The sequence below is a fragment of the Saccostrea echinata genome, unplaced genomic scaffold (assembly GCF_033153115.1).
Source record: "Saccostrea echinata isolate AGI-Se365-2 ecotype Australia unplaced genomic scaffold, CSIRO_AGI_Sech_v1 ptg000001l, whole genome shotgun sequence".
In the NCBI taxonomy this organism is placed as follows: domain Eukaryota; kingdom Metazoa; phylum Mollusca; class Bivalvia; order Ostreida; family Ostreidae; genus Saccostrea; species Saccostrea echinata.
The window spans coordinates 196,219-224,190 of record NW_026889750.1 but is presented as its reverse complement, the minus strand read 5'-3'; the positions used below and the strand labels follow the sequence as shown (position 1 = coordinate 224,190).

General features: G+C 33.8%; 2 protein-coding genes and 1 pseudogene across 2 annotated transcripts; all 3 read right to left on the bottom strand.

Moving 5' to 3' along the window:
• Positions 1–1,465: 1,465 nt before the first annotated feature.
• LOC133181582 (uncharacterized) lies at positions 1,466–4,018 on the bottom strand. The gene is made up of 2 exons (XM_061316106.1): positions 3,997–4,018; positions 1,466–3,494 (listed from the first exon to the last, which is right to left on the bottom strand). Exons 1-2 carry the CDS (start codon positions 4,016–4,018, stop codon positions 1,942–1,944), a joined length of 1,575 nt encoding a protein of 524 aa, XP_061172090.1. The 3' UTR covers positions 1,466–1,941.
• A 17,043-nt stretch (positions 4,019–21,061) lies between these two features.
• Positions 21,062–26,901, bottom strand: LOC133181578 (uncharacterized). The gene is made up of 3 exons (XM_061316092.1): positions 26,778–26,901; positions 23,428–23,565; positions 21,062–22,493 (listed from the first exon to the last, which is right to left on the bottom strand). The coding sequence occupies exons 1-3, from the start codon at positions 26,899–26,901 to the stop codon at positions 21,082–21,084; spliced, it is 1,674 nt and encodes a 557-aa protein (XP_061172076.1). The 3' UTR covers positions 21,062–21,081.
• On the bottom strand, positions 24,760–26,534 carry LOC133198587 (uncharacterized; annotated as a pseudogene).
• Positions 26,902–27,972: the final 1,071 nt, after the last annotated feature.

Below are 27,972 nucleotides of genomic sequence, written 5' to 3'. Positions count from 1 at the left end.
TATTTTCATGACAAATATATTTGTATGAGCAATATAACTATGGTCAATCAATAATAAATTTATTTTGTAACATTATTACACGAAATGCACCATTATTATTAAAAAAATATCGTAATTTGTCATTTCTATAAAACATTTTTTTAGTTTTTATGCTATTTTCATGACAAATATATTTGTATGAGCAATATAAATATGGTCAATCAATGATAAATTTATTTCTTTAACATTATTACACGAAATACACCATTATTATTGCTCCTAGATAAGAACTCGCCTCTCGACTAACTTGGTATCCGCCACCGGAAATAGTCATGAAATGTCAAAATTAACATACTGCACATTCCTCGAGCAAATTCTTAGCATTATTTTTGCTTGTCTTTTATCAAATTATTTTCAAATATATATGTTTTATTTTGCTCGAGGGGTGTGCACTACTTCAATTTTGGGAATTTGTTGTAAAAATAGTGGGAAAAAATAGCAATTTCCGGAAAGAACGGATGTTTAAATCCTGTGAATACCTCTAATCAACGTACTTGCGAAATTTTGTTATGCATATATCAAAACTACCAATCTTCTTCTACATGTACATAGTAGTTATATTTTTGCAAACTTGTATATCAAAATACGAAAAATTGTGGGCCTTCGAATAATACGTAACGTACTTAGTTCTTTATTTCGGGATTAATTAATTTTGAACATAATCTGAGGGTTCCATTTGCGTGATTTAAAGATGTACACTCGAACATTTATATAATAAAACACTTAAAACTGAGAATCTAAAGATAATTAAATTGGGAAGTCATTGAAAATAATCATGACTGAAATATAATACTCGGCAATGTTTAACAAAGAGTTTTTCAAAAGCTCCAATACTTAAGAAAAATGCATTCAGAGTATAGTATGAGAATCGGCCTTGCTCTATAATTATTATCTATTTAAAGCTAATTCTGGTATAAAATAAACAATTCAAGTTTAATTTTCTATATAAAAAAAATAATAAATATGAAAACCAATATCAATCACAAAAAATAAAGATTTTTTTTTTTGGTTAAAAATTAATATACCAAATAACTGTGTTTAAATATTCATGTTATTAATAGGTGTGAACGTCTTCTTCATTCAATAATTATAATTTGTTTCTATACGCGTACTGTGATTTTCTTAACAGTTCAGAAATGACTGTCGCGTAAGAATTGTAAATATTTGTTGATACTACTCAGAGAGAATTGCTCATCAATTTCAACTGCCTTTTATATAGTTACATTGTTTATTGGTAATCTCATTCTGAGTAAGCTCCGCCCATTAAACTAATTAACCCCGCCCACTGGGACTGCTGGGACTGCTGTCTGGGACTGCTGGGACTGCTTTCTGGGACCGCTGGGACTGCTGGGACCGCTGTGGGACTGCTCTGGGACAACTCTGGGACTGCTTTAGCAGTCCCAGAAAGCAGTCCCCGGGACCGCTCTGGGACTGCTTTGTGTCAGGTTGGGTCTGGTTGGTACTGTAATAAATCATTTAAGCTCGCTGCTGAACAAGAAATAGTTAAGGAAATGTACAGAAAGTCAGCGATGATTGTCAAGCAAGAGTCATTGAGACTTGTAAATAAAGTTTCTTGATACAATCAGTCTCATCCCAATCCATAAGTTGAACATGCATGTAGGGTATCTTCATATTTTGCATTTGCTTGGCCTTGGGGTTTTAGGTCCCGAAATTTTGGTACGACTTAATTTATATTAAAAGAGTCGATGTAACTTTAATTTGGTAGTGGACTCGCAATGTATTGTGTACAGTTCATATCAACTATATGTATATATGATACAGCAATAGTAAATTAATAAAAGTTCCTTTTCTATATTTCTGTTTTTCCTTGTTGTATTTTCGATTCTTTGATTTAATTAACTTTCCAATAAGTTCTTTGAAACATTAACTGAACGCTGTTAATTATTTAAGGTATTTTGTAGAATACAACTTTCCAGATCTGGTACCGAACCACAACTGATTTTGTTGATCAACAGCTGTTGAGATGATTTCTTCAGAAGTACCAGTATCTATCTCATGCATGTACTCCAGACTTGGATTGATGATGAAGAGGGATGCGTTTGATGCCATGATAACATTCCCTAACTTGTCCACTGATGCACTCGCTGAATACAAAGTCATGTTTACTTTGTTCATCTTTACTGAGGAAATTCGATCGGCTTCCAAAGGCATCAAACCGTCTGAATTTGTGCGAATGGCAGCTATTTGACCATTTAGAGATATGATCTGATTTATGTTATCTGACGCCTTCTGTGTATGGTAAACGTTTTCAACTTCTCCATTTATATTCAGTTTGATAACAAAGTAATTTTTATCTTCTGCACAATAGGCAACAACGTATATTCTTTCATCTTGGCATAAAATTCCACAAAGATTTGAAGCGTACGAAGAAAGATCGGCCACAACTTTTATATCTCCTTCCCGTGATAATAAGCTTATAGTAGGTTTGGCATTGGCACCATATCCCTGTGTTAAAAAAACGTCACCAGAGGGTGTGCAACAATTGAATACAGGTCTGAAGTCTAATTCAAAAGTTCTTATCACCTCTCCTGTTGTATTTTGAAGATGTACTGTGTTTACCAAATGGTTCACCCATACTAGATCATCTTCAGATACACTGATTCCGTGTATGTTTGCCCATGTGTGGTCTAAAGTATGATGAAGTTTTACTTTTATTTTCTTTAAAAACAAGCTGGAAAAAGTTTTTGCAGACGTTTCGTCTGGTACAGTATTTTGTTTTTCCTGAACCAATATGTCTTTATTCTTTGGCAAAATTTGATTGATCATCTTTGCTTTTGACTTTTTAAAGCTCTCGGCTTTAGAATTCAGGCGTTTGTTTGCTCTTAATTGTTTTTCCTTCTTTGGAATGGGTTTTCTATTAAAGGCCGAACATCTTACTCGTGGTTTTGTGGTTTTTTTCTGTGTACCCTGGTTTTTAAATTTTTCGGGCAGAATTCTACCTTGAAGTTCTTCTTTCTTGTCTCCGTTTTTCTTCAATTGTAGCCTCAGTTTAGAATTAGGGTGCTTATTTACTTTTTCCTTCCTCTCTTTGGTGTGTTTAATTGACGATCGAAGCACTCTCTGAACCTTCTTCGTTTGAAATCCTACATCAAGATGGGCATCTTCTTCCGATTTCCTCACGGTTTTTCTTTTCAATGGCTTTTTCGTTTTGACACCCTGATGTTTTGCCTCTTTATCATTTGATTCACCTACATCCGTACGATGATGTTTACGTTCTCTAGCTGACTGCGTTTCTCTACTATCTGTTCTTTGATCATCATGCTCTGACTGGATCCATCTCCGTTTAGAGTTTTGGACTTTTGTCCGACTTTTATCATTATGATCTAACTGGATCCGTCTCCGTTTGGAATTTTGGACTTTTGTCGGAATATTTTCATTATGCTCTGAATGGATCCGTCTCCGTTTGGGGTTTTGGACTTTTGTTGGACTATTATCTAAAAAAAAAATACTATCATTGTTCAAAGTTAGAGGAAAAAAGAAGCGATTTATAGTTCAAGATTGGTATTGATAATAAAATATTTTGTTTCACACATAGAACTTTTTAAAATTTCTTTTTATTATTTTTAGTTTGGTGTGTGTGTAGGTCTGTATGTTTTATTTTTATTTTTTGGCAACCTTCTGAAGTCAATGCTAGAAGAGCTATTGAATGCTAAGTTAACTTAGAAGGATTAATATTGTTAAATGACATAATGTTAAAAAGTAGAGATGCGATTAGACTAGACATTAATAATGCATATAAACTTAACCTGTTCAAGGACTTATAAATTGGGCATGCATAGAAAACAAAAGTAAAACTTTAGATACACAAGGACTTATAAATTCATAAAAATGAAGTTGTCTACTAAAGACGATTTTTAAAAAATCCCAAGCAAAATATTGGACTCTTTATGCATCCAGAGCAGAATTTAAGCAGCCTGTTTTATCAATGACAATGACTTAAATGACACACCTTGTCCATATTGTCCACTCTCACTTTCCGTTTCCGGAGGTTATACGTTTTCAAGGGTACCGTCTCTTTGCCTACAGACCTGTCTCTGGTAGCAGATTTAGTTTGTCTTTGGTGTTTTTTCATTCTTGATTCATCTGCAAATCAAAAATACGTTCATTTTGCGTGGAGCAGAATTTCTGACATTCAGAAACTGACAAATGTAAATTTCTCGGTCGTGGTACATATAGATCTAGTAACTACAGGTATTTAATGCTCGGAAGTGGTAGACATTCGAAAAATTATCAAAACGACTGTAAATTTCTAAAATTGTGTTTAATTTCATTTAGAAATTTTAATCGTTTAAAAAAAATATTAAAAACTTATCTATTTACTTTAGCGTGCCCAGATTATTCTTAAGAACTTACTTTTAAAGCTGCTCATTTATTTTAAATTTTCTTTTAACATTGGACAGAAGAGCATTTTACACGGAAATATTTCTAATCCTTTTTAAAGTATATACATGTATATATATATACATGTATATGTGCGTGTATATTCTTAAGGTGTTTGACATGTAATTTTTAAGTTCTTATATTTGTAAAGTTTTTATGTCTACATTGGTATACAGCGCTTTAGAGTAATTTATATTATATTTAGCGCTTTATAAATTGTGTATAATAATAATAATAATTATTATTATTATGAGAAATCGCACTTAACGCAGAGGTACTAGTTAAAAGGAATGTTAAGGATAATGATAATAATGAAATGTAATAAATTTTACTTTCATAAGTCTGGTAAATTAAGGAAGAACATAGATGGTAACAAGAATTTATCAACATTTTGATCACTAGTACTTACAAAGTGTCCTTGAATAGGATTTAATTCATTATATTAAGAAATTACTTTTATTTTTAAGAAACAGCTTCTCAAATAAAATTTGTATAAAAAATATCATAAATGTAAGTCACATTCACTACAAGTCAAACTGCCTTGTTTTACTGTCTAAACTTGAATGCAAGTTTATTAACCAATACCGTCCGTATTAAGTAAGAATATACTAGTATATTTAGGATAATGGGTACTACATTCTCATGTATCAATGTGTTTATGTATCATTATGTATCATACATATTTATAGGCATTCGTTAAGATCCAATATCCTGGAATAAAAATGTACACAGAATCTTATAGTCATTATAAACGCTTCTGTTGATGCATATAGTTTTGACGTATGTAGCACTAGTCCCCTAAGTTTCTTTTAAAAAAAAGTACTTATTAGTTTTTGCAAGGTGTACACATAATTTACTTTCATTCAATCTGGAAACTTACCTGTTCGATCTTCCAACGCCTTTAACATGTATATTCATGCTTATCCAACATAATAATGAACGATAACTCCTGATCGATATTGTGCGCAGATTTACTGCAGGAGTTTAAATTTAATAATACTGACCTTTATTAAGTATATTTTTAGGTCACCTGAGTTTACTCAGGTGAACTATTGCTATCTGTTTTCGTCTGTCGTTGTGCGATGTGCGTTAACATTTGAACATTTTCAGCTTCTTCTCTGAAACCGCTCTACCAATTTCAACCAAATTTGGTATATAGTATCTATGGGTGAAGGGGAAAAATAAATGTGAATTTCGTTGTCCCTGTCCACTGGGGCTTGAGGTGTGGGGCTAAAACTACCAAAATTAATCTCTAAAAATCTTCTTCTTTACTCCTGGACATCAAGCAGTCAAACTGTTGGTATGAGCCCTCTACCAAAATTGTGAAATTCATGGCCCAAGGGTCAGGGGGTCTGGTGTTAGGGCGGGGCTCTGTTGAATATATAGTGAAAATGCATTATTTCTTCAAAATCTCCTTTGCTCCTGGGTATTAAGCAAACAAACTAAATGGATAGTTATGATGAGGAAGGGGCGTGCGTCTACCAAAATTGTAAATTTCATAGCTCCTAGGTAAGGGATTCTGGTGTTAAGTTGGATCTCTGCTCACGGGTATTACGCTGATGAACTACATACATGTAATTATGATGAGGGAGGGTGCCTCTTCGAATATTGTGAATTTCATGGCCCCTGGGTCAGGGATTCTGGTGTTAGAGCCGGGCTCTTATGTTTATACATTGTATAGTGAAAATGCACTATTTCTTTGAAAATCTTCTCCTCTGATGAAGAAGGATGCCTCTTCCAAAATTTTGAATTTCATGGCCCCTGGGTCAGGGGTTCTGGTACTAGGGCGAGGCTCTAATAATGCAATAATTCTTTGAAAATCTTTTCCTCTGCTCCTGGGTATTAAGCCGATGAACTAAGTAGATAATTATGATGAGGAAGGGTACCTCTTCAAAAATTGTCAAAGATATGACCCCTGGGTGGGGCTTATTTATCATATACTGAAAATGAATTTATGCTTTGAACATCTTCTCCTCAGCCCACAGTTCACGGTAGCTCAGTCGGTAGCGCGACTGACCTAAGTCGATAAAAAAAAAAATGGGTAGCAAATGTTCCTTCGCCATGCGCTCGGCACTTTAAAGTGAAAGTTGCGGGTCCTTCGGATGAGACCTTAAAAACCGAGGCCTCGTGTTACGGCAGGCGTTGGCACGATAAAGATCCCTCACTGCTCAATTGCCCTGAGTGCCGAGTAAAGGTCAAAATTTGAAGTCCTTCACCGGGATGAGTAAAAAATTCTCGAATGGGACGTTAATCAACATACAATCAATTAATTAATCAATCTCCTCTGCCCCTTGGTATTAAGCAAACAAACTTAATGCCTAGTTATGATAAGCAAGGGTGCCTCTTTCAAAATGGTGAATATCATGGCCCCTGGGTCAGGGGTTCTGATGTTTGGTTGGGGCTCTATTAATCTTGTACAAAAATGCATTAATACTTTGAAAATCTTCTCTTTCCCTGAGTATTAAGCAAACAGACTAAATGCAACAATAATAATGTAAATTATTATAAATTTAAGTTAAAGTGCCCTTTCTCTGCTCCAGGGTATCCGGGAGGCAAACAGAGTACAAAAATTTGTAATAAGTGAAGCAAATGAGAGTTACTCCCGTTTGCTAAATTGTGCTTAATCAAGAAATCCTTGTATATAATTTAATTAACAGATTATTTGATGGAATGAGAATACAAGAAAGAATGTTTTTTTTTTTATATAGAAACAAAATAAAAATGAGTGCTTGGTTTATACAAGCAAGGCATTCTTGCCTGGAAAGCAGTATAAAAGATTGAAATAAAGATTATTTATGTAGCAAAATGGCCAATTGTACTTAGTATGTGTTGTGTTCTGTTGGACAAACGACGTCTTATTGTCAGGTAAATTCAAGGAGATCAGAGTTTAGTTGGCAAGAGACAACAATAAGTTGATTTAAGCTTTATCAAAGTGAAAAAGTGAACAGAGAGCTAGGGTAATTAGGAGCCCGAAGTGTGGATCGATAGCCCCCCTCCCCCCTTTTAATTAAAAAATGTAAGAGCTTGTAATTTCTAAAAAAAAAATTCCCTTTCAACCACATCCATATGTCGTTCTATGCAAGCAGATTGTACTTTTTCTTATGTTTAGAGAATGACTTTGTACGGTATACTGTAATAAAAACACACAAGGTAAGAAACAAAATTTGTTAATAAAAGGGGGGTTCCCTGCTTTGAGACATATTTCCAAGGTAATAACAATGTTACCTGTCATGATTTTGCAAGCACTCTGTCAGGGAGATGTTCTTCTACTAGTCCCTTTACCTTAAACCCCCTTATTAGTATTTTATGCCGTAATTGTACGAGCTATTATTCGGATGCATAAATTTTCTCCGTGACCAGTGACCACATAACTAATATGAAACCATCTACATCCGAGTCTGGGAAGTATCCTGGACATTTCCCTATGATATTATCCTTGATCCTGTATACCTGAAAAGATAATTTTGTCGGAAGTTGTTGCTTTGTCCTCATGATGACTTTAGTCCCTTTAAGAAACAATTGTGGACCCAGGCCTCAATAGAAAATAAAAGATCGTGCAATATCCGTGTACCTGACCATGTGGTGACGCATGAACCTATTTTTATCTTTATGTTTTATGTGCGTCTCTGTGACCATAGAAAAAAATCTACAGTAACTAGGAGAATTTTATTCAATCCAATAAGTAATTATTTTATAATATTTAAAGACAAACATCAAAATTATCATTTAAAAACATGAGCTAAGTAGTATGATTAAGATTATGAAATACCGGCAAATAGTGGCCCTGTACAATATAAGAAACTTAAACATGAAAATAATGATGACAATAAAACCTTGCAGATGCAGCGGACAAAGGTAACTTTGCATGCTTTGGCTCTTCGATAAAATTAAAGAAATGTTTATAATGCTGGTTTCAGAGGAATTATGTTCTGAATCATGACCATTAAGGAAGCTCTCAACACTTACTGAATTGAATTTTGTCATATAAATGTGCACATATATTCTGAGTTTATCTAGTTCGGGTAACTGTCATAATTTTCCGGAAAAAAATGCTTAAAGACGATGAAATACTAGTAAACAGAAAACACTGGGAAAAATACATGCAAATGGTATTTTCAATTACTTTATCTTTGTTTAATATAATGTTAAGAATACTTTACCCATTTCAAATTTTGCCATTTACTGTAGAATTCATCCTCACAATCAAATAGTTTTGGACCCAGTACGCTCCTCACAAACTCTTAGCTTGCAAAGGAATTTCCATGTAAAGGGGCAGATCACTCTAACTGCAAAAAAAAAATAACCATGGAATTAGAACTCTTCGGTGAGCAGTGTCAAGCAATGTAGATTAATTTTGAGCCTTGCCTATTAGCTCAGTCGATCACAATGCAGCTAACTTCAGAAGTGTTCGTCCCACTTTGCATATAGTGGTCTATTAAACTGGTACTTCTTTTTGGTAAACTGGTACGTGAAGACTGACAATGCGCCTATTCATATATCTTGCATATGCTATCGCCAGTCTGTTCCAAAGTATTCTTGTAGCTATATAATGTAAGAATATGAACTCTAAATGTTTACAGATTGATATGGTACATGAATTCCTTCATTTGCCAATAAATACGATTAAAACTAGCAATTATTCATATTCTTTGAGGAATGCAGAGAATCACTCTGAACTGTGTGTGTTATATATACATATGTATTAAGAAACTTAAATTTGTATAGATCGATGTTACTGTAAATCACTTTTCTTCGCGAGAATTTTATTATTGCGTAATTAGGCATTTATTTACCCTCTGCTCGCGAAAAATCTCATTCTCGAGTGTATTTATATTCTAAAAGATCACATACAACAATATCCAGAATTCTTGAAAATGTTGTCTCGCTTATAAATACCAAATAACTCTCGTGAAATATTGGTGTTGTTGATCTTCAGTTTGTAGTTGATTTTTTATTATCTACATGTAATTGAATCAATTCTTTACTGTACTATCAAAATTAAAGAAGCTTCATGAAAAGACTTTTTGTCATTGATAAAAGATTTATGATTCAATACATTATTTAAAATATAAAAAAAAATATATGTAAAGTCAACCAAACTTAAATTATAGAGAATGTCAAAACTATAGAAAACGGAAAACTATCAAGCTTATTGGTCTAGACAGGTCTACGGTTTGTAAAGTACATATGAAAATTCTGTGAAATTACTATATACAACCGTTTCAGTATTCTCACGAGAGTCCGCAACTAATCATTATGGATTATCGTGATCAATAGTGGTTGAGAAGATGTGTCCAAATAGGTCACTATTTCGCAGGGGGGGGGGGGGGGGCTCTAAATTTGAGTTGATAATGAGTTTTTGCATACATGGAATGCCACTATAACATTTCCAATATTTTCACGGGGTGGAGGGTGGGGTGGGGCTAAACTCGAGTGGATAATAAGTTTTTTTGCATATACAGAATGTCACAATAACAATTCCAATATTGTCTACTGACGCACTTTTTGTACAGGAGGTACGGATGCCATGATTAATGTTTCTAATATTGTCAACCGATGCATTTACTGTAAACTGAAACCATGATAGAATCTCACTTTTGTCAACTGTGTACGTATTCAACTTCTTCATTCATACTTATTTTGAAAATAAGGTACACATTATGTAATCTTCAGTAAGGAAAAACATATATTCCTTTATTTTAGCGGAAAATTCTATTTCAGAGATTTGTTAAATGCTGGAAAAAAGATCGAGTAGAACCCTGACATTTCAATGCGATGAACAAAATTTGGAACCAATAAGCAGTGCACATCTCTGTGTGAGGACCATCTGATTGTGAAGTGTCATCTAATTCGAAACAAGCTTAAGGATCTGAAGTAATGACTCCTCTCATAGATGATTCATTAAAAAATGTTTTTGATACACTGATACCGTTTATCCTTGTTATGAGACGTGAAATAGCTATAGGATGGAACTTGCAAAGTTTCTTTAAAACAACTGTTGGCATTACGAAATTTTCTGTTTTGTGTTCCAGTTTGTACCCAACTATTCAATGTGTTCTCATTTATTCCTCTACTTTATCTATTCACTTATTTGCTTCAGTATCATAACTGGTTTCAACTTAAGTTTTCTCATAATTTTGTGATCGCGCAGTATTGCTCCTTTCTTTAGATTTGACATTGACATTTTGCAACATTTGTTTGGCTTTCACTGTTTTGGAACTTAATCAAAGGACAAGGTGCGTTTGGTGCAAAATTCGGCCCCGTGTCAAAACTTCTCAAAACTCTTTGAGAGAGTATATATTTTCATGAAATTGTCAATATATGCATGTACAAAGCTTTATTTATGTTTTATATAAACGTAAAAGTTTACAATAACGTTGTGATATTTTGACGTTGCTTTATGCGACGTCATGAACAAGAAAGGGACGTCATGTTTTAAAATAAATCCAGCTTACATGTATATTTTACTGCGTACGTATATTACATCGCATTTTCCTATAAACGTACATTTCGATGTATTGGTATATTGAAGACAAATCTTTAAATCAATTGGTATGGTTGGCTTCAAAAATATTTGAATCATAAGGAAAAAAGGGGTGTACATGTACAGTACACTCTAAGCGGATTTCTGACTTTCCGAGCCCCGCATTGTAACAAGCAAAGTATTGGCTTTATTTTTTAACTTGACGATCCGTAATTGCCAAGCTTTGTAAAACAGACTTAAAGGACCGTTAAACTTTTTCTTGGATTTTGATTGCAGGTGTTCAAGAAAATGATTTTGTGTGTAATACTATGTCAGTATGGCTCGCAAGATTTTGGTCTTCCTGCTTATCTGCATTATATTAAAAAAACAACAACAACAACAACAACAGTTTACGCTCCATACCTGACATTGCTTTTCTGCGGCTTGATTTACATGTTTACCTGTGTCTACCTATTAAAATATTTTATTTGCGCTGTCCAGAGGCAGAGCCCATCCTTGAAAAAAAAGGAATGCACGTGTGAACCGTCGTTTATTCTTTTCTTTCAGCTGTTCGGAAATATTCCAACATCGAAGTTATCAGCTATTAATTTATCATTTTTTTTCCCTTCAAAATTGCAGCTTGTTCACACACATGAATATATTAGGGTTATTGAACAGACAGCATGTTTTAATGACGTTTTATGCGTAATAATCTATACATCTTCACAATGTCATGGTTTTATGATATTGTTTCTCTTCACAAACTTTTTAAATAGGAACGATTTCACAAAACCTTGACATTGTGAAGATGTATAGGTTCTTGCGTAGATGACCTACAATCTACTTGGTCTATTAACGATGTTTTAGCGACTTTTACAATAATTCATCCCCGTGGAAGACAAGGAGCAAAATGTACTACCTGGTTAATAGAGGATTTTCGCGGAAAAGAAAAAAAATACTAAAGAAGGATTTTTCGCGGAAAAGCAATGTGGATTCGCGGAAAAATTTAACAGCACAATTGAGGAATTTTCCTGTAATTTTTCCCAGAAAAAGGGGTCATACCAACTAAAAAAAAAAAATAGATCGACCCAAAGGACAAAACCTTATTTAAAGAAAAGAAAACTAACCCAAACCTGAAAAACCTATTTTGAAAGGGGGATGTCACTTTACCTTCCTACATATCTTACCAACTTTACAAAGTTTACTTGACCTTTCCCCCTTCATATTTTTGGTATTTTACTATATGAATTTTATACAAGTTGTGGGTGTTGGGGTGGAGTCCGGATACCCTCCCCCCCCCCCCCCTGCGGATCCCTTACTACTTCCTCTAAGTAATCGATATACCTTTGTGACGATATTTCCCCAGGTAAATTGTTCAAAGACAATCGAGTGTTAGTGAACAGAAATCACTGTTGTTTACTTACATTGGTAATCAATATGTAAATACTGTATTCAATTACTTTATCTTGGTCTAATATAATGTTAAGAATACTTCAGTTTAATATTGTGAACCTGAGTCTTGAAAGTAGATGGCCTTTTGTTCATAACAAACAGAAAGCAATATTAATTTTATTTTGTAATTCGGGGGAAAGGAAGCAGACAGTACAGTTGATACTTTTTACATGTTCTATGTGTGTGTGTGTGTGGGGGGGGGATCTATTCAATTAGAACTTTGATTACATGAAATATTTATAGTTCTTTTATCACATATAGTAGGCGTAGAAATTGAAGTATAAGTAATTATAGTCCGAAATATCTCACGTTTTCCAGGCTTTTTTCACGATTTTGATATTTTACTTGCCAGGAAAACGTCAGAACCGGCGCTCGAAAACTGGAAATTCGCCGCCTCTAACTGGAGGCGGCATTCTCGGGTTGATTTTCGACACTTGCGAACCGATTTAAATGCTGAATTCACAACTTATTAATAGTACAATGCCTTTAGTACTCGCCAACATCGTTTTTATGGGTTTTTTTTAATGAAATATACAGTCTGGTGAAAACATTTTATCAAACGGTAGAGTTTTGTTTTCATTTCGTGCATTTTAAAATCTTGCAAGACCTGTATCGAAATGTGGAGTGATATTTTCTTTTCATCGATATTGGTGAGTACTAGAAGCATTGTGCTACTGATAAATTGTAAGTTCGGCATATAATTCAGTTCGCAAGTATTGAAAATCAGCTCCGGTAGGAGACGGTGAAATTTCCAGTTTTCGTAATGGCGCCGGTTCTGACGTTTTCCTGGCACGTAAAATCTCAAATCGTTAAAAAAGCCAAGAGAACGTCAGATATTTCGGACTAAAGTAATTAGTAATTACTTAGTAAAGTAATTATTGATAATTAATTAAGTGTATATTTTCAAGATGACAAAAAGTAAAAAAAAATAAAAGTGGGGGGGGGGGGGGTGACGTGGAAAAATTATCATTACGTTCATCGTGGTAATGAAATTTCAAGTAAAACTTTACCATTTACCCATGCAGGGGGTAGGTTCACTTTTTTTCCGACATGAAACATTTTTCGAATTGGATACGGCACTGAAACTACGTGCCTGACCGTTACGTATGGATAAATTGAGAGTATAAACAGGTTAAACGAAGAAAATGCACACAAGCAACAAAAAAAAATCTCAAACGAGGGGGGGGGGGGGGCTGGTGCACGTACCGCTTTTGAATACGTACTAGATTGTTGACATTGATATCCAGGAGGTCATTATTTCAATAACCTGTGAGAACGACATTTTCTACAAAATCCAGCACCGAGGAATCCATTTCACAGTAAATCTGATGCTTATATATACATTGTGTATACATTTATTAATCCTTTTATATGTTCTATTTTATTTAAATTTTACCCTCCAGTTGAAAAAATTAACAAGAATAAAATCAGCTATATTTTCTTCGATTACATGTACGAGCCTCGTTCGAGAATATTTCACTTATGCACAGATATCAGTGGATATATACTTATCATTTCTTAGCAAATATTAATATTTGCTTTAGTAAACAAGTCAGAATTTCAGTTTTGCATGTGCGCACAAATAGGTAATACTTTTTTGGATATTAATACAGAAGGATCACAAGCAAACTATGTGATTGTTGACAATCAAAAGAAAACACTTTTTTATCCTCTTCCACTCGTTACTTCTACCGGTATATTATGTTTCTATGCTATATACAATTTCTATAGGTCTGTCAATCTTTATATAGTAATAATAAGAATATAGGAGGAGCAATTGGACCCGACCCCCTCCCATCCGATATCATCACTCAAGTAGTAATTTATACCCCCCCCCCCCCAAGTTAATTGTTTTCTTCTTCTTTACATTATGTTAATATTACACCAAACCTTTATTTAATTTTATTAAGTACACAAAATGCTATATATTACCCACTTTTGACCATCTCGAGAAATGATGTGACCAAAATACATTTATGTGATGTATATGGCTTTACGGGTTATTTTTATGGAACTCTTCAAAAAAGGTAACTGAAGTCATTGATAAAACATATATGACAATGTAGATTATGTTCGGAACTGATCTACATTGCACATATTTTACACTGAGAGGCGCATTGTTAAATCTATTGTGATATTTTGCCAAGTTGTCTTCTATCTTAGAAACTTAGCCTCTAATTTTCACTATAATAGCTTAAACTATTCATGTAAATGTACATGTAAATAGTCCATTTTCAAAACGGGCCAAATAGATCGGCGAAACCATTGTGACGTCAATTTTCAATCAAAGTACTGAAAGTACTCATGGGAGTTGAACATTGTAATGTGAAAGATTTAACAGGAAGTAAAGGAGCTATAATATCGGAACATTTTTTCATGCTTTAGATACAAGTCAACTATTGCAGATTTGATAGAGATACAACATCAAACATAAGAAATAATTTCAAAAACATTTGAATAACGAAGATCATGGGCCACAATACTCACCTGAGTAACTTTAATGACTTTAACCGTGTTGTTCTTATTCAGATTTTCAAAAACTTTTACCACTTAATATTCCCATGCAGGGACGTAGCATCGTTTTTGAAAGGGGGGGGTGGGCTCGAAAATTCTATTTTTTGGGTGTGGGGATAGGTTTCAAACTTCTTTCAGTATCAAATTTTACTCATACACTACTACATCACCCCTATTTGAATATTCTGCAACAAACAGTAGGGGGACGGACTTTCAATGAACATTTACAATATTAAATTTTTTATAAATTTCATGTTTGGAAAAAAAGGGGGCAGACCCCTCCCCCCTCCCCTATGCTACGTGCCTGTCATGAAAAAAAAAATGTGTCAGCATAAATCAATATGGCGATATCAAACTCTGAGGGGTCTCTAAATCTACACAATATTAATAACATTGTTTTGCAATTATGAAGATTTTTTCCTGCACACATACATTCAACTTAAATCCCAATTTATTTAATTCATTAAATATACCAAATTAATTTTTAGCCAATTCTCACATAGAATCCATATAATATAAGAGTGCAGAACATTAACTGGCGAAATTAGAAATATGCAGCTTACGTCATTTAAATTTCCATCTGTTACAATCAGAATGTTTAATGAGAGACAATGAAATGGGCGGGTACAATTCAACACGGACGTCCGAGAAAACACTGGATTGAAATTCTAGTTTGAAATTCATTTTCAATCCACCTGAGCTGTTTTCAAACCTAAAGTGTGAATGTATGATCCGAAAGACAAATAATTTCAATTCCCAAATACATGTTGTTTGACATTCATATTTATATGAGTACTTTAGCATATAATTTTAAGGATACGTAAAAGTAAAAGAAGACAGAGATTACTTTTTCAGGGGACGACCATTTTATTCTAGAAGGGGAGGGGGGGCTCAAAAATTGTCGAGTCAGATCATGTCTCCACATGATAGAAGATATTTATTTCTAGGATGACAAAGCTTTTTTTTTTTAGTTTTGTCTTCACTGAAAACTGTTTGACAAACAAAAGCAGGGAGGGGATGTCAATTTAAAAGAAAATTTTCATATTTATTCCAAGATCGTTCAGCCCCCTCCCTCCCAGCACACACATTCACATACCAAACAGAAATCAAATATTTGTCCCTTTATATTTCTTTAAATACACTGGACAGAAAATTCTGATTTATATAAATTTCAAACTATTCCAAAATTGAAATTATTTGTCTTCTTGGTCAATCAGTAACACCGTACGTTCTTGCGTAGCTGAGGTGGATTGAAAATGAATTTCAAACTAGAATTTCAATCCAATGTTTTCTCGGACGTCCGTGTCAAATTGTACCCACCCATTTTATTGTTTATCGTTTAACATTTTGACGGTAACAGATGGAGATGACGTAAGTTGCATATTTCCAATTTTGCCAGTTAATGTTCCGCGGTCTTAATTTGTTAAGCAAACTGAATCAACACAACTTTGAATGGTTTGCATTCTAATGGTTCTATTGCAGCAAAGTTTTCTCAAAACAAACGTAACTTTTTTAAATCATTTGGAAGTAGTATATGAATCTGTAAAATATTAATGGACATGCTGATACAGCTCATCCCAATTTCTGAAAATAAAATCTTTATCTTCTGGGCTCCTTTCTTTACTTTTTCGGACATTGATAATCTATTTAAAATACCTATGAAAGCATTTGAAGCACAAAGCCCTCCCTACTCTCTTCTAATATATACAAGATCCTTGGTGCCAACAACCAACTGGCACTTTATTTTCAATGTTACCATCACCAGACACTAAATCGTCATTTTTTTCTTCCTCTGATTGGAACAAGAAGTTGATATTATCTTTTGGGTATAACTGGTTCTTTTCGGACACAATAATTAATTTTTATAGAATTTTTGTATTTAATTTTTCTATCAAAATGTTTTTATCTTTATAACTCAATCATTATGTATTTTTTTTAAATCCCATAATTTTTAATTTCATGTCAAGAAATTTCTATATAGAAGTAAGTATCTCTGAATACTTTGCCTTTTGTTTGCTTGTTTTACATCTCTTCGAGAATTTTTACTCATGAAGAGACACTACCACTTGCCAATGGAGGCTAGGGCTGCAAATTTTTACCTATACAGGACACTCAGAACCATTGAGCAGTGAGGGATTTTTTGGGAGGTGCCAGCACCTACTGCGAAATGGGATCTCGGTTTATACGGTCTAATCCGAAGGGTCCGTTTCTAAATGCATACCGCAGTTGGATTCGAACCCACGACGTAATGATTAACACCTTACTTTGAATCTCTAGAGCAAACGAAGTTGAACAACTGTGCAACGCGAGTGACATTTACTATTTGTGATTTTGGTTTGATACAAATTTCAATGTAATTGAATTTCAGGTATACTATATACATGTAGCTGAGCTGGACAAGTTTTTCAAACTTTCAATGAATTAAAACGATCGACTTGAATCTGTTTTGATTTTTTTAATTAAAAATCAGACGTAGTTTAACGAGCTACTGCAAGAAATAAAACTGTTGTAATTATGAGGATCGATCTTTCTCGCATATCGATCACTGGTCTTAATAAGCCATTGTATCCGCACACGCATGCATTCATTCATTTTAATTGTTTTTATTAATAAAATCAAATGAAACATTTTTTCAATGATGACGTACTACTGCAATACACTTTTATATGCAGACATGTTGAAATGCATTAATTAATGTAACACATCATTTTTCAAGTCCAGTACTAGTGTTGTACACGTGACCCACTGAATGCCGATAAATTCATGAAATTGAGGATTAAAAATTAATGTCATCTGAAATTGTCACACATTTACTTCTTTCTTTATAAGTAATTCTTATCTGCAGAGTTATCAAAAACACTCAGTCTTGTCGGCAAGGTCGATAAGGAATTTTCTGGACCGATAACGTACAAGAAAACAGTGGTCCAAACGACCGTTTAAAACATTGAACGTGATGCAAATTCTGAAACGCTGTGCCTAGGTAAGGACCACAAAACACCGAAATCGTCCGTATGGTGACGATTGTCGATCAAAATTGTTAAAGCATGTCTCTGATTAGAGACTCTGTATCATAAGATAGGACTTTTTGTGAGATCGAATATCATAAAACTTAAAAGGCATCTTATTTTAGTGCTATTATTTTTTTCCCTTTATCAGCGATTCAGCGTACAAAATAAGATGCATGTATCTGGTCTGACAAAACTTTGTCCAGTCAAACAGATCATTTGACTTTGTCAGACCAAATGTCTGACAGTGATTCAAAAATTTTGACAACTCTGCTCCGAAAATCACTGCACAGTAAATTCATTTACAGTTGTATAGACTTTACATTTGTATCTGTCCTAATATACTTAGAAGCATAGGTGAAATATTTGCAAGATTTTGCCATGGTTTATTTCCTTCATCACATGACTATTAATTGTTTGGAACTTTGAAAAATAACAATAAAAAAAGTTTCAGCTTGTTAGATGATCTAACGTAAACGGTTATAATTTGTTGTTTTTCCCACTTAAAATTTACATACGTACATGTAGTTCGAATGTCAGACCTGGCTGTTCCGACTTATTTTATCAAGAATTTCATATGTGAAATGCTTATAAATTTTATGCCACATGAAAACAACTTGAAAACTCAAAAAGCTTAATCTAGTAATTTATCTTAAAGTTTTATCTTTCTGTGTACGTTAATCACCTTCTCTTCGATTTTCTTCCTCTTCGATGTTAAACGTGTTAGGATTCAATATTAAACGAACAATTGTTCAATTATAGCCAAATCAATGTAGTTTGTTTATTCTTTTGATGTTTATTGTATTACCAAATAAATATTGTTGAAAACTTCGAATATTTATGGCTAAAAAAAAGGTATAACTTTGATTGTGAAATAATTTTTACCACGCGTCAGTCAATGCAAAGAGGTTTCGCGCAGTCATATAGTCACATGTGCAGAGTTGTCGTTAATTTCCCTCTCATTGTTTATAGGTGCCGCTGTTTGTGCTGCAAAGGAGGTTTGTGACGACAATTTTCAACATTTTTTTTTAGTTCTGTATAAATCAATTTTAATTTAATCAAAATATAGTATTCAAATTAAGTTAAATGAAATTCAATTGTATTTAGTTTCATATCATTTATCAAAATTAGATAAATTCAGAAAATTGAAATGGACTATTTTATGGCGGACGTTTATGCAAGTTTACATTGAATATCACAGGAGTAAATTGGTCGACACAGAAGCCCCACGGAAGGCCACTATATAATCAATACAAATTACTGCGCTTAGAAAGCCCGTGATGACCAGGGAGATTGAACATAGTTCAACTCCAAAAATGACGTATAAATTGTTTTAATGTTCAGCTTGACATGATTATGGACACAGGCACTGGGTTATAAACTAAATGTAAAATAACATTTATACGACAAATGTAAATACTGCATTTTTTTCTGAACTGCTACTTTTTTCAACCACCTAACGTTCAGATTATAGTTTAATTCGGACCACTGTCGCTTACTTAGGGGGCGCGAAAGTAAGATGCTATATACATGTAGATATACTAATAGGCCTATAGGCCCAATGTATCTGAATTCGAACAACATGTAAAGAATTAATACATACCAGATCTTCATAATATTGATGTGATGATTTTATGATTTATATTAAAGGATTTTTAGCGATGGTACCGAGGTATATTCTCACTATTATTAAAACACCGGCTAATGCATGTGTATTTCATGCTGTAAAATGAACACATTTTTTGAAAGTAAACATGGTCCGCACAATATCACCATCGTAATTTTTTGCATATAAATTGCTTTCATATCGATGTTTCATTTGTGAAAATTTCAAAGTGGTGATTTAATGCGGACCTATCGAAAAATGCTTTTAAGTCCCTGATTTTTAAAGATTTTTCCGGAAATACGCATTCCGTGCATGATTTGACCACGAATAAACAGTATACAGGGGACACATTCTCAAAGTTCGGGTTTGTTTTTTTAACAAGCATATATCCAACCTTTATTTTCAATGTAAAGTTTTGATTCAGCATAAACTTTAATTTTTTGAAATTCTCAGGGCCAAATATTATATCAAGTGAACCTTGTCCTTTCAGGTTCCTTCTAAATTGGCAGCTTTTTTTTCTTTACTTCATGTCTTGAGACTTTGCTCCGCTCGTTTTGATCTCCAAAATTCTGCAGAGAAACTTTATGACTTTTAAAGTCTAAGATCAGGTTTACCCTTTTCGGGCTATCTTTGAATTTTAAAGGTAAACAAAGTATATATCTTCATAAGAAAAAGAGTTGGTTCTTTACTTTTAATTTTTTTTAATATGCAGAGTTTAATTCGATCTCTAGTCTCTTTACAAAAAAAAGTCATGAAACTGAAATATCAGAATAATATAATAATAATAATAATTAGGGATGACAATTTGTAACCGGTTAACCGATTACTCGGTCGGAACGATGGCAATCGATTAGAAAATCTGTAACCGGTTAATCGGAAAAAATAAAATATTTGTTAAATTGAACACATTTTAAAAAAAAAAAATATTAAAAAAAAAAAAGAAATCTCTGCACAAAGGATGATCATTTGGGATTTAACGGATCTAATTTGGACGTACATGTAATTATGAATCTCCAGATAAAGATCGTAGCTTAATTGGTCAGTTTATGTAATGTTAATTACCGTGAAAACACCATGTCGTTACCCCCCGTCTGTCCTGTAATTCTTTAATGATAATAATTGAATCATTGAGCACTGTGAATTGGTGTGTTTGTCGTTTTCAGTTTTCAATCCAATTTAATTATTAAACAAATATTGTAAATTAAGGGCTTTAGAGTTCACATGTAGATTTGATTATCATAGTGAAAATGCAGAAAGAACTTTTGTGACATCTGCTCTGGAAAATTAGCAAAGATTTCAGGGTTTTCTCAATTTTTTCTTGCTACTGAAATTTAAATAAAAAAATATGTACCCGTATTTTTCTCATCCAAAATCAATACTAACGGAATGTTTTAACTTCTATCGACTTATTTGGGTCTATTTGTGTATATGGACAGAGCTACTTGAAAAACAATTGTCAAGAAAACGTGCATTTTGATACGATTAACCGGTTAATCGGTCGGAACGCCTTGCGGTTAACCGATTAGCAATTCTGTAATCGATTGCCATCCCTAATAATAATATATCTCTTTGACACCCCGAGGTGTTTTGTACATATAGAATCATTTAAGATATTTGGTTGAGTATAGTTTTCCATCGGCGGTACCGAACCACAACTGGTTTTGCTGATCTACAGCTGTTGAAATGAGTCGGCCAGAAATACCAGTATCTAGTTTATGCACGAACTCTAGACTTGGGTTGATGACGAAGAGCTGTGCATTTGAACCTAGGATTACATTTCCAAGATTGTCAGTAGATGCACTTCCTGAGTATGAGTTCCGTATATTCACTTTATTCATCGCAACAGAGGAAATTGCTCCAGTCTCTAGGGGAAGCATATCAACAGCATTAATGCGAAACGCAACTATCTGATCATTTAGAAAAATAATCTGATTTATACTATCATGTGCATTTTCTGTATTGTATACAGATTCAACTTCACCATTCATATCCAGTTTGACAATAAAGTACTTGCTACTGTCTGCACGATTTGCAACAACATATATTCTTTCATCTTTAAACAATATTCCAAAGAGATAAGTAGCATAAGAAGAAAGATCAGCTAGAACTTTGCTATTCCCTTTTCTTGATAGTAGAGTTATGACAGGCTTAGAATTGCCACCATAACCCTGCGTCAACAGAAGGTCACCTCCAGGTGTACAACAACTAAATACAGCTCTAGCATCCAATTTGAAAGATCTGAGAATCTTGCCTGCTGTGTCTCGAAGATGTACAGCATTGTACAAATAGTTCACCCAAAGTAAATTATCATGAGATACACTGATTTCATGTATCTCTCCCAGGGATCCTGATATAGGATGAAGTTGCACTGTGATTTTCTTCAAAAATAAGTTAGTAAAATCTTTGTTAGATGTTTGGCTTGTCGATGCATCAATATCCTGAGTTTTGGCCACCAAACTGCTTTTCTTTTTCTGTAAACTGTGTTTGTTTATCTTTTCTTTTGACTTATTACATCTTTCAGCTTGTGTACTCTGGCGAATATTTGATATACGTTGTTCCTTTTCTTTCTTTTGATTATATTTTTTAACAACAAGACTTCTACCTTGGGGATTCGAGGTCTTTTGCCGCTTATTTTTCCTTGATTTGTCAGTTTCTTTCGGAAAACGTTTTTTACTTTTTCGGGTTCTCTTTATTTGCTGCCTCAATTTGGAATCCGTGTCCGTGTTTACTCTTTTTCCACTGTTGCCAGCATTGTTTGTTGTAGATCCAGTCACTCTTTTATATTCCTTTGTCTGAAATACTAAGTTATAAGTAGTATTTTCTTCCGAGTTTTTCAATGATGCTTTAATTTTTTCATTATGTATTTTCCTCCGCTTTTCTTTAGGGTTTCTTTTTGCCAAAGGCTGACTTCTACGTCCTCTGACCGATGATGTCGCCTTCCTTTTCGTACCTTGATCATTTTGCCTCATATGGGTTCTTCTTCGTTTAAAGTTATGTTTCGTGGGGCTGTTAACTGAAAGTGTAGCATTCAATATAAGTGTTAAGAATAGTAGAATACATTCGATCATTATCTACATATTTTCATGATTTTCTGCAATAGACCTCGACTTGTTAAAAATACAAAACGAATAAATAAAACTTTGCGATGTTGATATGAGAAATATCTATCAAGAGGGAAATAAAAACAATCAACACACACACAAAACAAAACAAAAAAAAGGAAAAAAACAGAGACCCTTTATGTTCGATAATTGACAGTTTTTTGTGTTGCCTTCAAATCAGAGGGACAACTTGGGGTCATTTGTCATTTCGGCAGCACCTTGTCTAGCTATCTGCCCATCCGTCATGATCAGAGCCTTTTTTTCTTTTAAACCAATAGCGGTAGGGTCTGATAACATGTACATGCATTTTTAAAGTAGACTACCTTTGAACTAGATATTTGGTCTACTTTTCAACAATATTTCGTAATGATGTACATAGTTTATCATTAAATGACTTTGAGTTGTAGAACTACCGGTATGACGAAATGCAGAGTATATTACAAGATGGTTTTCACATTAAGTATATGTATCATTTAATAAGGTATAAGGCAATATCCTGGGATTTTGAAGTTGACTGTTGACCTAATTTGAAAATTAAATGAATGGTCTTGAACCTTTAAAAAAAGCTTGAATTCATAAGCTTTTTAACCCACAGGTTATCTACAAATGTGTCGCACACGGCGTCTCTGTGAATTCGAGGCTCAAAAAGATTTGCCCATAATTCTTCCTATTTATAGATAGTGAGCTTACTTAATATGTCAGAATCCTCACAATAGTTAAACAAACTATTGCAAATATCAGACTATTCTTTCGATTTGAGTTAATAAAATAAAAATGGATACCGTACAATGAATATAGTGTCGAAAATTTGATGATACATATAATAAACATGATTTTTTAACTCACCTTCATCTTGCTCATCTTCATATTTCCTCTTCAGGGATTTGATTGACTTTCGGGGTCCTGCCTCATCTTCCACTACTGCACCCTCTCTGGCATTAGCTTTCGCAGTTTGTCTTCGACGGTTTCTCATGTTTGGTGTGCCTGAAAATCAAAAATACTTAGCTTACAGCTTGGGTCCCTGATATCCAAAACTTATACTAATAAATCCACTAATGTCTGTCGCAAGCAGTGTTTAATACGAATGTTGGAAAATATCCTCACGATGAAAAAAAAAATAAAGCAAGATGCATGATACATAATTTTATTTTATATTGCAAAATCATAGAAGATCTGAAATTCACGAATGTAAACTGCAAGTACTAGATTTCACCCAGTTATATGTCAAAGCCACAGCTTTGGGTATTCTTATTCTATCAGTAGATAGTAGTAATGAAAGGCAAAATTATGTTTATATGGATTCTTCATGGCATAATTAAAATCCACCACACTGAAGGTACGTTTTAATATAGTCACATTCTCTCACCTGCACTCATTAAAAAAAAAAAACTTTTTTATACACACGAAGTGCACTTGTCAGTCCTTAAAAACAAAATGTTTTCCTTAAGTTTAACAAATTTAAAGACATGAAATTTTTTCTCATATACTAATTAATATACTCATACTTGGAAATGATATTGGAAAAAAAGGTTGAATTCTGCAACACCCATGAAAATGCACGAATTGAAATGTCAGGTGTTTATGTGCTCTATGGTAGAGAAGAAGTTTGTATTTATTGTTCTGAGGACGTAGCAGAAAAATTCTTAATTTGTAATTATTGAAAACAGAATATAATCATATCAATTAACTTTATTAAAAACAGAAAAAAAATTATATAATCTGCTTCTACTTTCGTGCGTTATCTAAATATCTTTTGTTTCAACGGAGAAAATTGTGATAATGATACAGTTATGAAGTAATAAACGGCTAAGCTCACTGCTTAACCATGATAGAAATGTAGTTAAGGAAATGTACAGAAAGTCAGTGATGATTGTCAAGCAAGAGTCATTGAGATAATTATAGCTTCTTGATACAACCAGTCTTATTTGAACATGCATTGTATGGTCTATTCATTTTTTTTCATTTGCTTGGGGTTATTGGTCCTGAGATTTTGGTACGACTTGAATTTTATAGCAAGAGTCAATGCAAATTGGTTGTGGACTCGCAATGTATTTTACGGTTCATATCAACTGTGATACAGCAATAGTAAATGAATAGAAGTTTCTTTTCCATATTCCTATTTTTCCTTGTTGCACTCGATTTTTAATTCATCTACCTTAGCTTTGTTTCTTTAAACATTAACCCAATCCAGTAAATTATTTTAGGTATTTTGTAGAATACAGCTTTCCAGATCTGGTACCGAACCACAACTGATTTTGTTGATCAACAGCTGTTGAGATGATTTCTTCAGAAGTACCAGTATCTATCTCATGCATAAACTCCAGACTTGGATTTATGATGTTGAGGGATGCGTTCGATGCCATGACAACATTCCCAAACTTGTCCACTGATGCACTCGCTGAATACAAAGTCATGTTTACTTTGTTCATCCTTACTGAGGAAATTCGATCGGCTTCCAAAGGCATCAAACCGTCTGAATTTGAGCGAATGGCAGCTATTTGACCATTAAGAGATATGATCTGATTTATGTTATCTGACGCCTTCTGTGTGTGGTAAACATTTTCAACTCCTCCATTTATATTCAGTTTGATAACAAAGTAACTGTTATATTTTGCAAGATATGCAACAACGTATATTCTTTCATCTTGGCATAAAATTCCACAAAGATTTGAAGCATATGAAGAAAGATCGGCCACAACTTTGACATCTCCTTCCCGTGATATTAAGCTTATAGTAGGTTTGGCATTGGCACCATATCCCTGTGTTACAAAAACGTCACCAGAGGGTGTGCAACAATTGAATACAGGTCTGAAGTCTAATTCAAAAGTTCTTATCATCTCTCCTGTTGTATATCGAAGATAAACTGTTTTACCAAGTGGTTCACCCATACTAGATCATCTTCAGATACACTGATTCCGTGTATGTTTGCCTCCGTGTGGTCTAAAGTATGATGACGTTTTACTTTTATTTTCTTTAAAAACAAGTTGGAAAAAGTTTTTGCAGACGTTTCGTCTGGTACATATTTTTTTAATTTTTTGAACCAATATGTGTTTATTCTTTGGCAATGTTTGATTGATCGTCTTTGCTTTTGACTTTTTAAAGCTCTCAGCTTTAGAATTCAGGCGTTTGTTTGCTCTTAATTGTTCTTCCTTCTTTGGAATGGGTTTTCTATTGAAGGCCGAACATCTTACTCGTGGTTTTGTGGTCTTTTTCTGTGTACCATGGTTTTTTAATTGTGCAGGCAGATTTCTACGTTGAGACTCTTCCTTTTTGTCTCCGTTTTTCTTTAATTTTAGCCTCAGTTTAGAAATAGGGTGCTTATTTAATTTTTCCTTCCTGTCTTTGGTGTGTTGAATTGAAGATCGAAGCACTCTCTGAACCTTCTTCGTTTGAAATCCTACATCAAGATGGGTATCTTCTTCCGATTTCTTCACGGTGTTTCTTTTCAATGACTTTTTCGTTTTGACACCCTGAAGTTTTGCCTCTTTATTGTTTGATTTATCTACATCTGTAGGGTGACGTTTACGTCCTCTAGCTGACGGTGTTATTCTCCTATCCGTTCTTTGATCATTATGCTCTAACTGGATACGTCTCCGTTTGGAGTTTTGGATTTTTGTCGGACTATTATCTAAAAAACACGCTTTACTATCATATTTAAAATATATAGAGAGAAAAAAAAAATAAAAAAAGAAGAAAAGAAGAAGACTAGGAAGAAAATAAATTACAGTTCGAGTAATTGATTGCTAATAAGATATCCCCCCCCCCAAACATCGATCAATTTAAGTTTCTTTTTATTATTTTTAGTTTTGATGTGTTCGTGCGTTTCATCTTTAATTTTGGCAACCTTCTTAACTCAGTGCTGGAAGAGCTATTGAATGCTAGTTTAAGTTAAAGAATTAATATTGTTAAATGGCATAATGTTAAAAAAACAGAGATGCAATTAGACTAGACATTAATAATGCATATAAACCTAACTTGATCAAGGACTTATAAATTGTGAATAAACAGAAAACAAATTAAACTTTAATGTAGTTTGTATAAGACGATTAAGAACTCTCTCTACACTGTACACCAGAGAGTTCTGATTCTATGCAATAAGAGTGATCTCCTCCTAGATCTAAATTCAAATAAATTGGATTCTTTGTGCAATTAAAAAGCAGTCTTTCTTATCAATGACAATGACTTGTTTAACACACCTTGTCCATGTTGTCCACTCTCGTACTTCCGTTCCCGGAGGTTATACGTTTTCAAGGGTACCGTCTCTTTGCCTGCAGACCTGTCTATGGTAGCAGCTTTATTTTGTCTTTGGTTTTTCTTCATTTTTAATTTACCTGCAAATTACAAATACATTCATTTTATACATGGAGCAGAATTTCTGACATTCAGAAAATGACAAATTTTTCTCTCCAGTGGTACATGTAGATCTAAAAACTACCGGTCTTGTACAATAGCCCCCCCTAAAATCTGTCCTGGCTCTAGCGTAGGATTTCTCCCCGGAAAATAGGCTCAAGAGTAGGATTTCCCCAACGGAAAAATGGCTCTAGAGTAGGAGTTCACCAACGGAAATCCCACATCAATTTTCTGTGGGGAAATCCTACTCTGCGTTTTAGTTATAGAGTGCGATTTCCCCCAGAGCTAATCCCCCTCCCCTCCCCCTCCCCCCAATAAAATATCATGACTATACTTATGTATGATATGAGTTAAGCATTGATGAAAGAGGGGAAATCCTACTCTGAGTAAGAAAAAGGGGAAATTTGGCTCTGTGAGATTTCTCCTGGGGGATCCTAATCTTAGATAACAGATTCCGGGGGGAAAGCTGGCTTTTGGGGAAATCCTACCCTACAACATCGGTATTTAATGCTTGGACACCAAATGATAAATATTGGTATTCGAAATGATCAAAACGACTGTAAATTTCTAAAATTGTGATTAAATTCATTTAGAAAGTAATTATTACAAACTGCATTTCAGGCACTAATTAAAAGGGATGTTAAGGTTACTTTTTAATTTTACAAGTCTGGCAGAACATCCATTCATAGAAGGAAGAACATTCGGTAGTTAGAATTTATCAACATTTTGATCACATACTTACAATAACATAGTGTCCTTAGGCCAAACAAAAAAATATGTGTGGTTCCGGTTACACTTCCAAAAAAATTAGGGTAGGTAGGTAGGGATTTTTTTTTTTTTTTAACAAAATGATTTTCTTAATTTTTTCTAAATAATACCTATCACAGCTTTGCAAATGGCATTTAGATGTGGTGTGATAATATACTAGTCAATATTGGTAGGGGACACCTACATGCTAGCTTGCTTTGGATTTAACACTATTAAACACTTGCACTATGTTTTGCAAGGAGGCCGTCATTGCTGAAACTAAAACTTAAACTG

Coding starts and splice junctions, on each gene's coding strand:
- LOC133181582 (XM_061316106.1), bottom strand. CDS start 4,018: ATGGACAAGGTGTGTCATTTAA. Junction 3,495..3,996: donor GGACAAGGTGTGTCATTTAA/GTCATTGTCATT, acceptor TTTTTTTTTTAG/ATAATAGTCCAACAAAAGTC.
- LOC133181578 (XM_061316092.1), bottom strand. CDS start 26,901: ATGAAGAAAAACCAAAGACAAAATAAAGCTGCTACCATAGACAGGTCT. Junction 23,566..26,777: donor GAGTGGACAACATGGACAAG/GTGTGTTAAACA, acceptor TTTGATTTTCAG/GCACACCAAACATGAGAAAC. Junction 22,494..23,427: donor TGAAGATGAGCAAGATGAAG/GTGAGTTAAAAA, acceptor CTACACTTTCAG/TTAACAGCCCCACGAAACAT.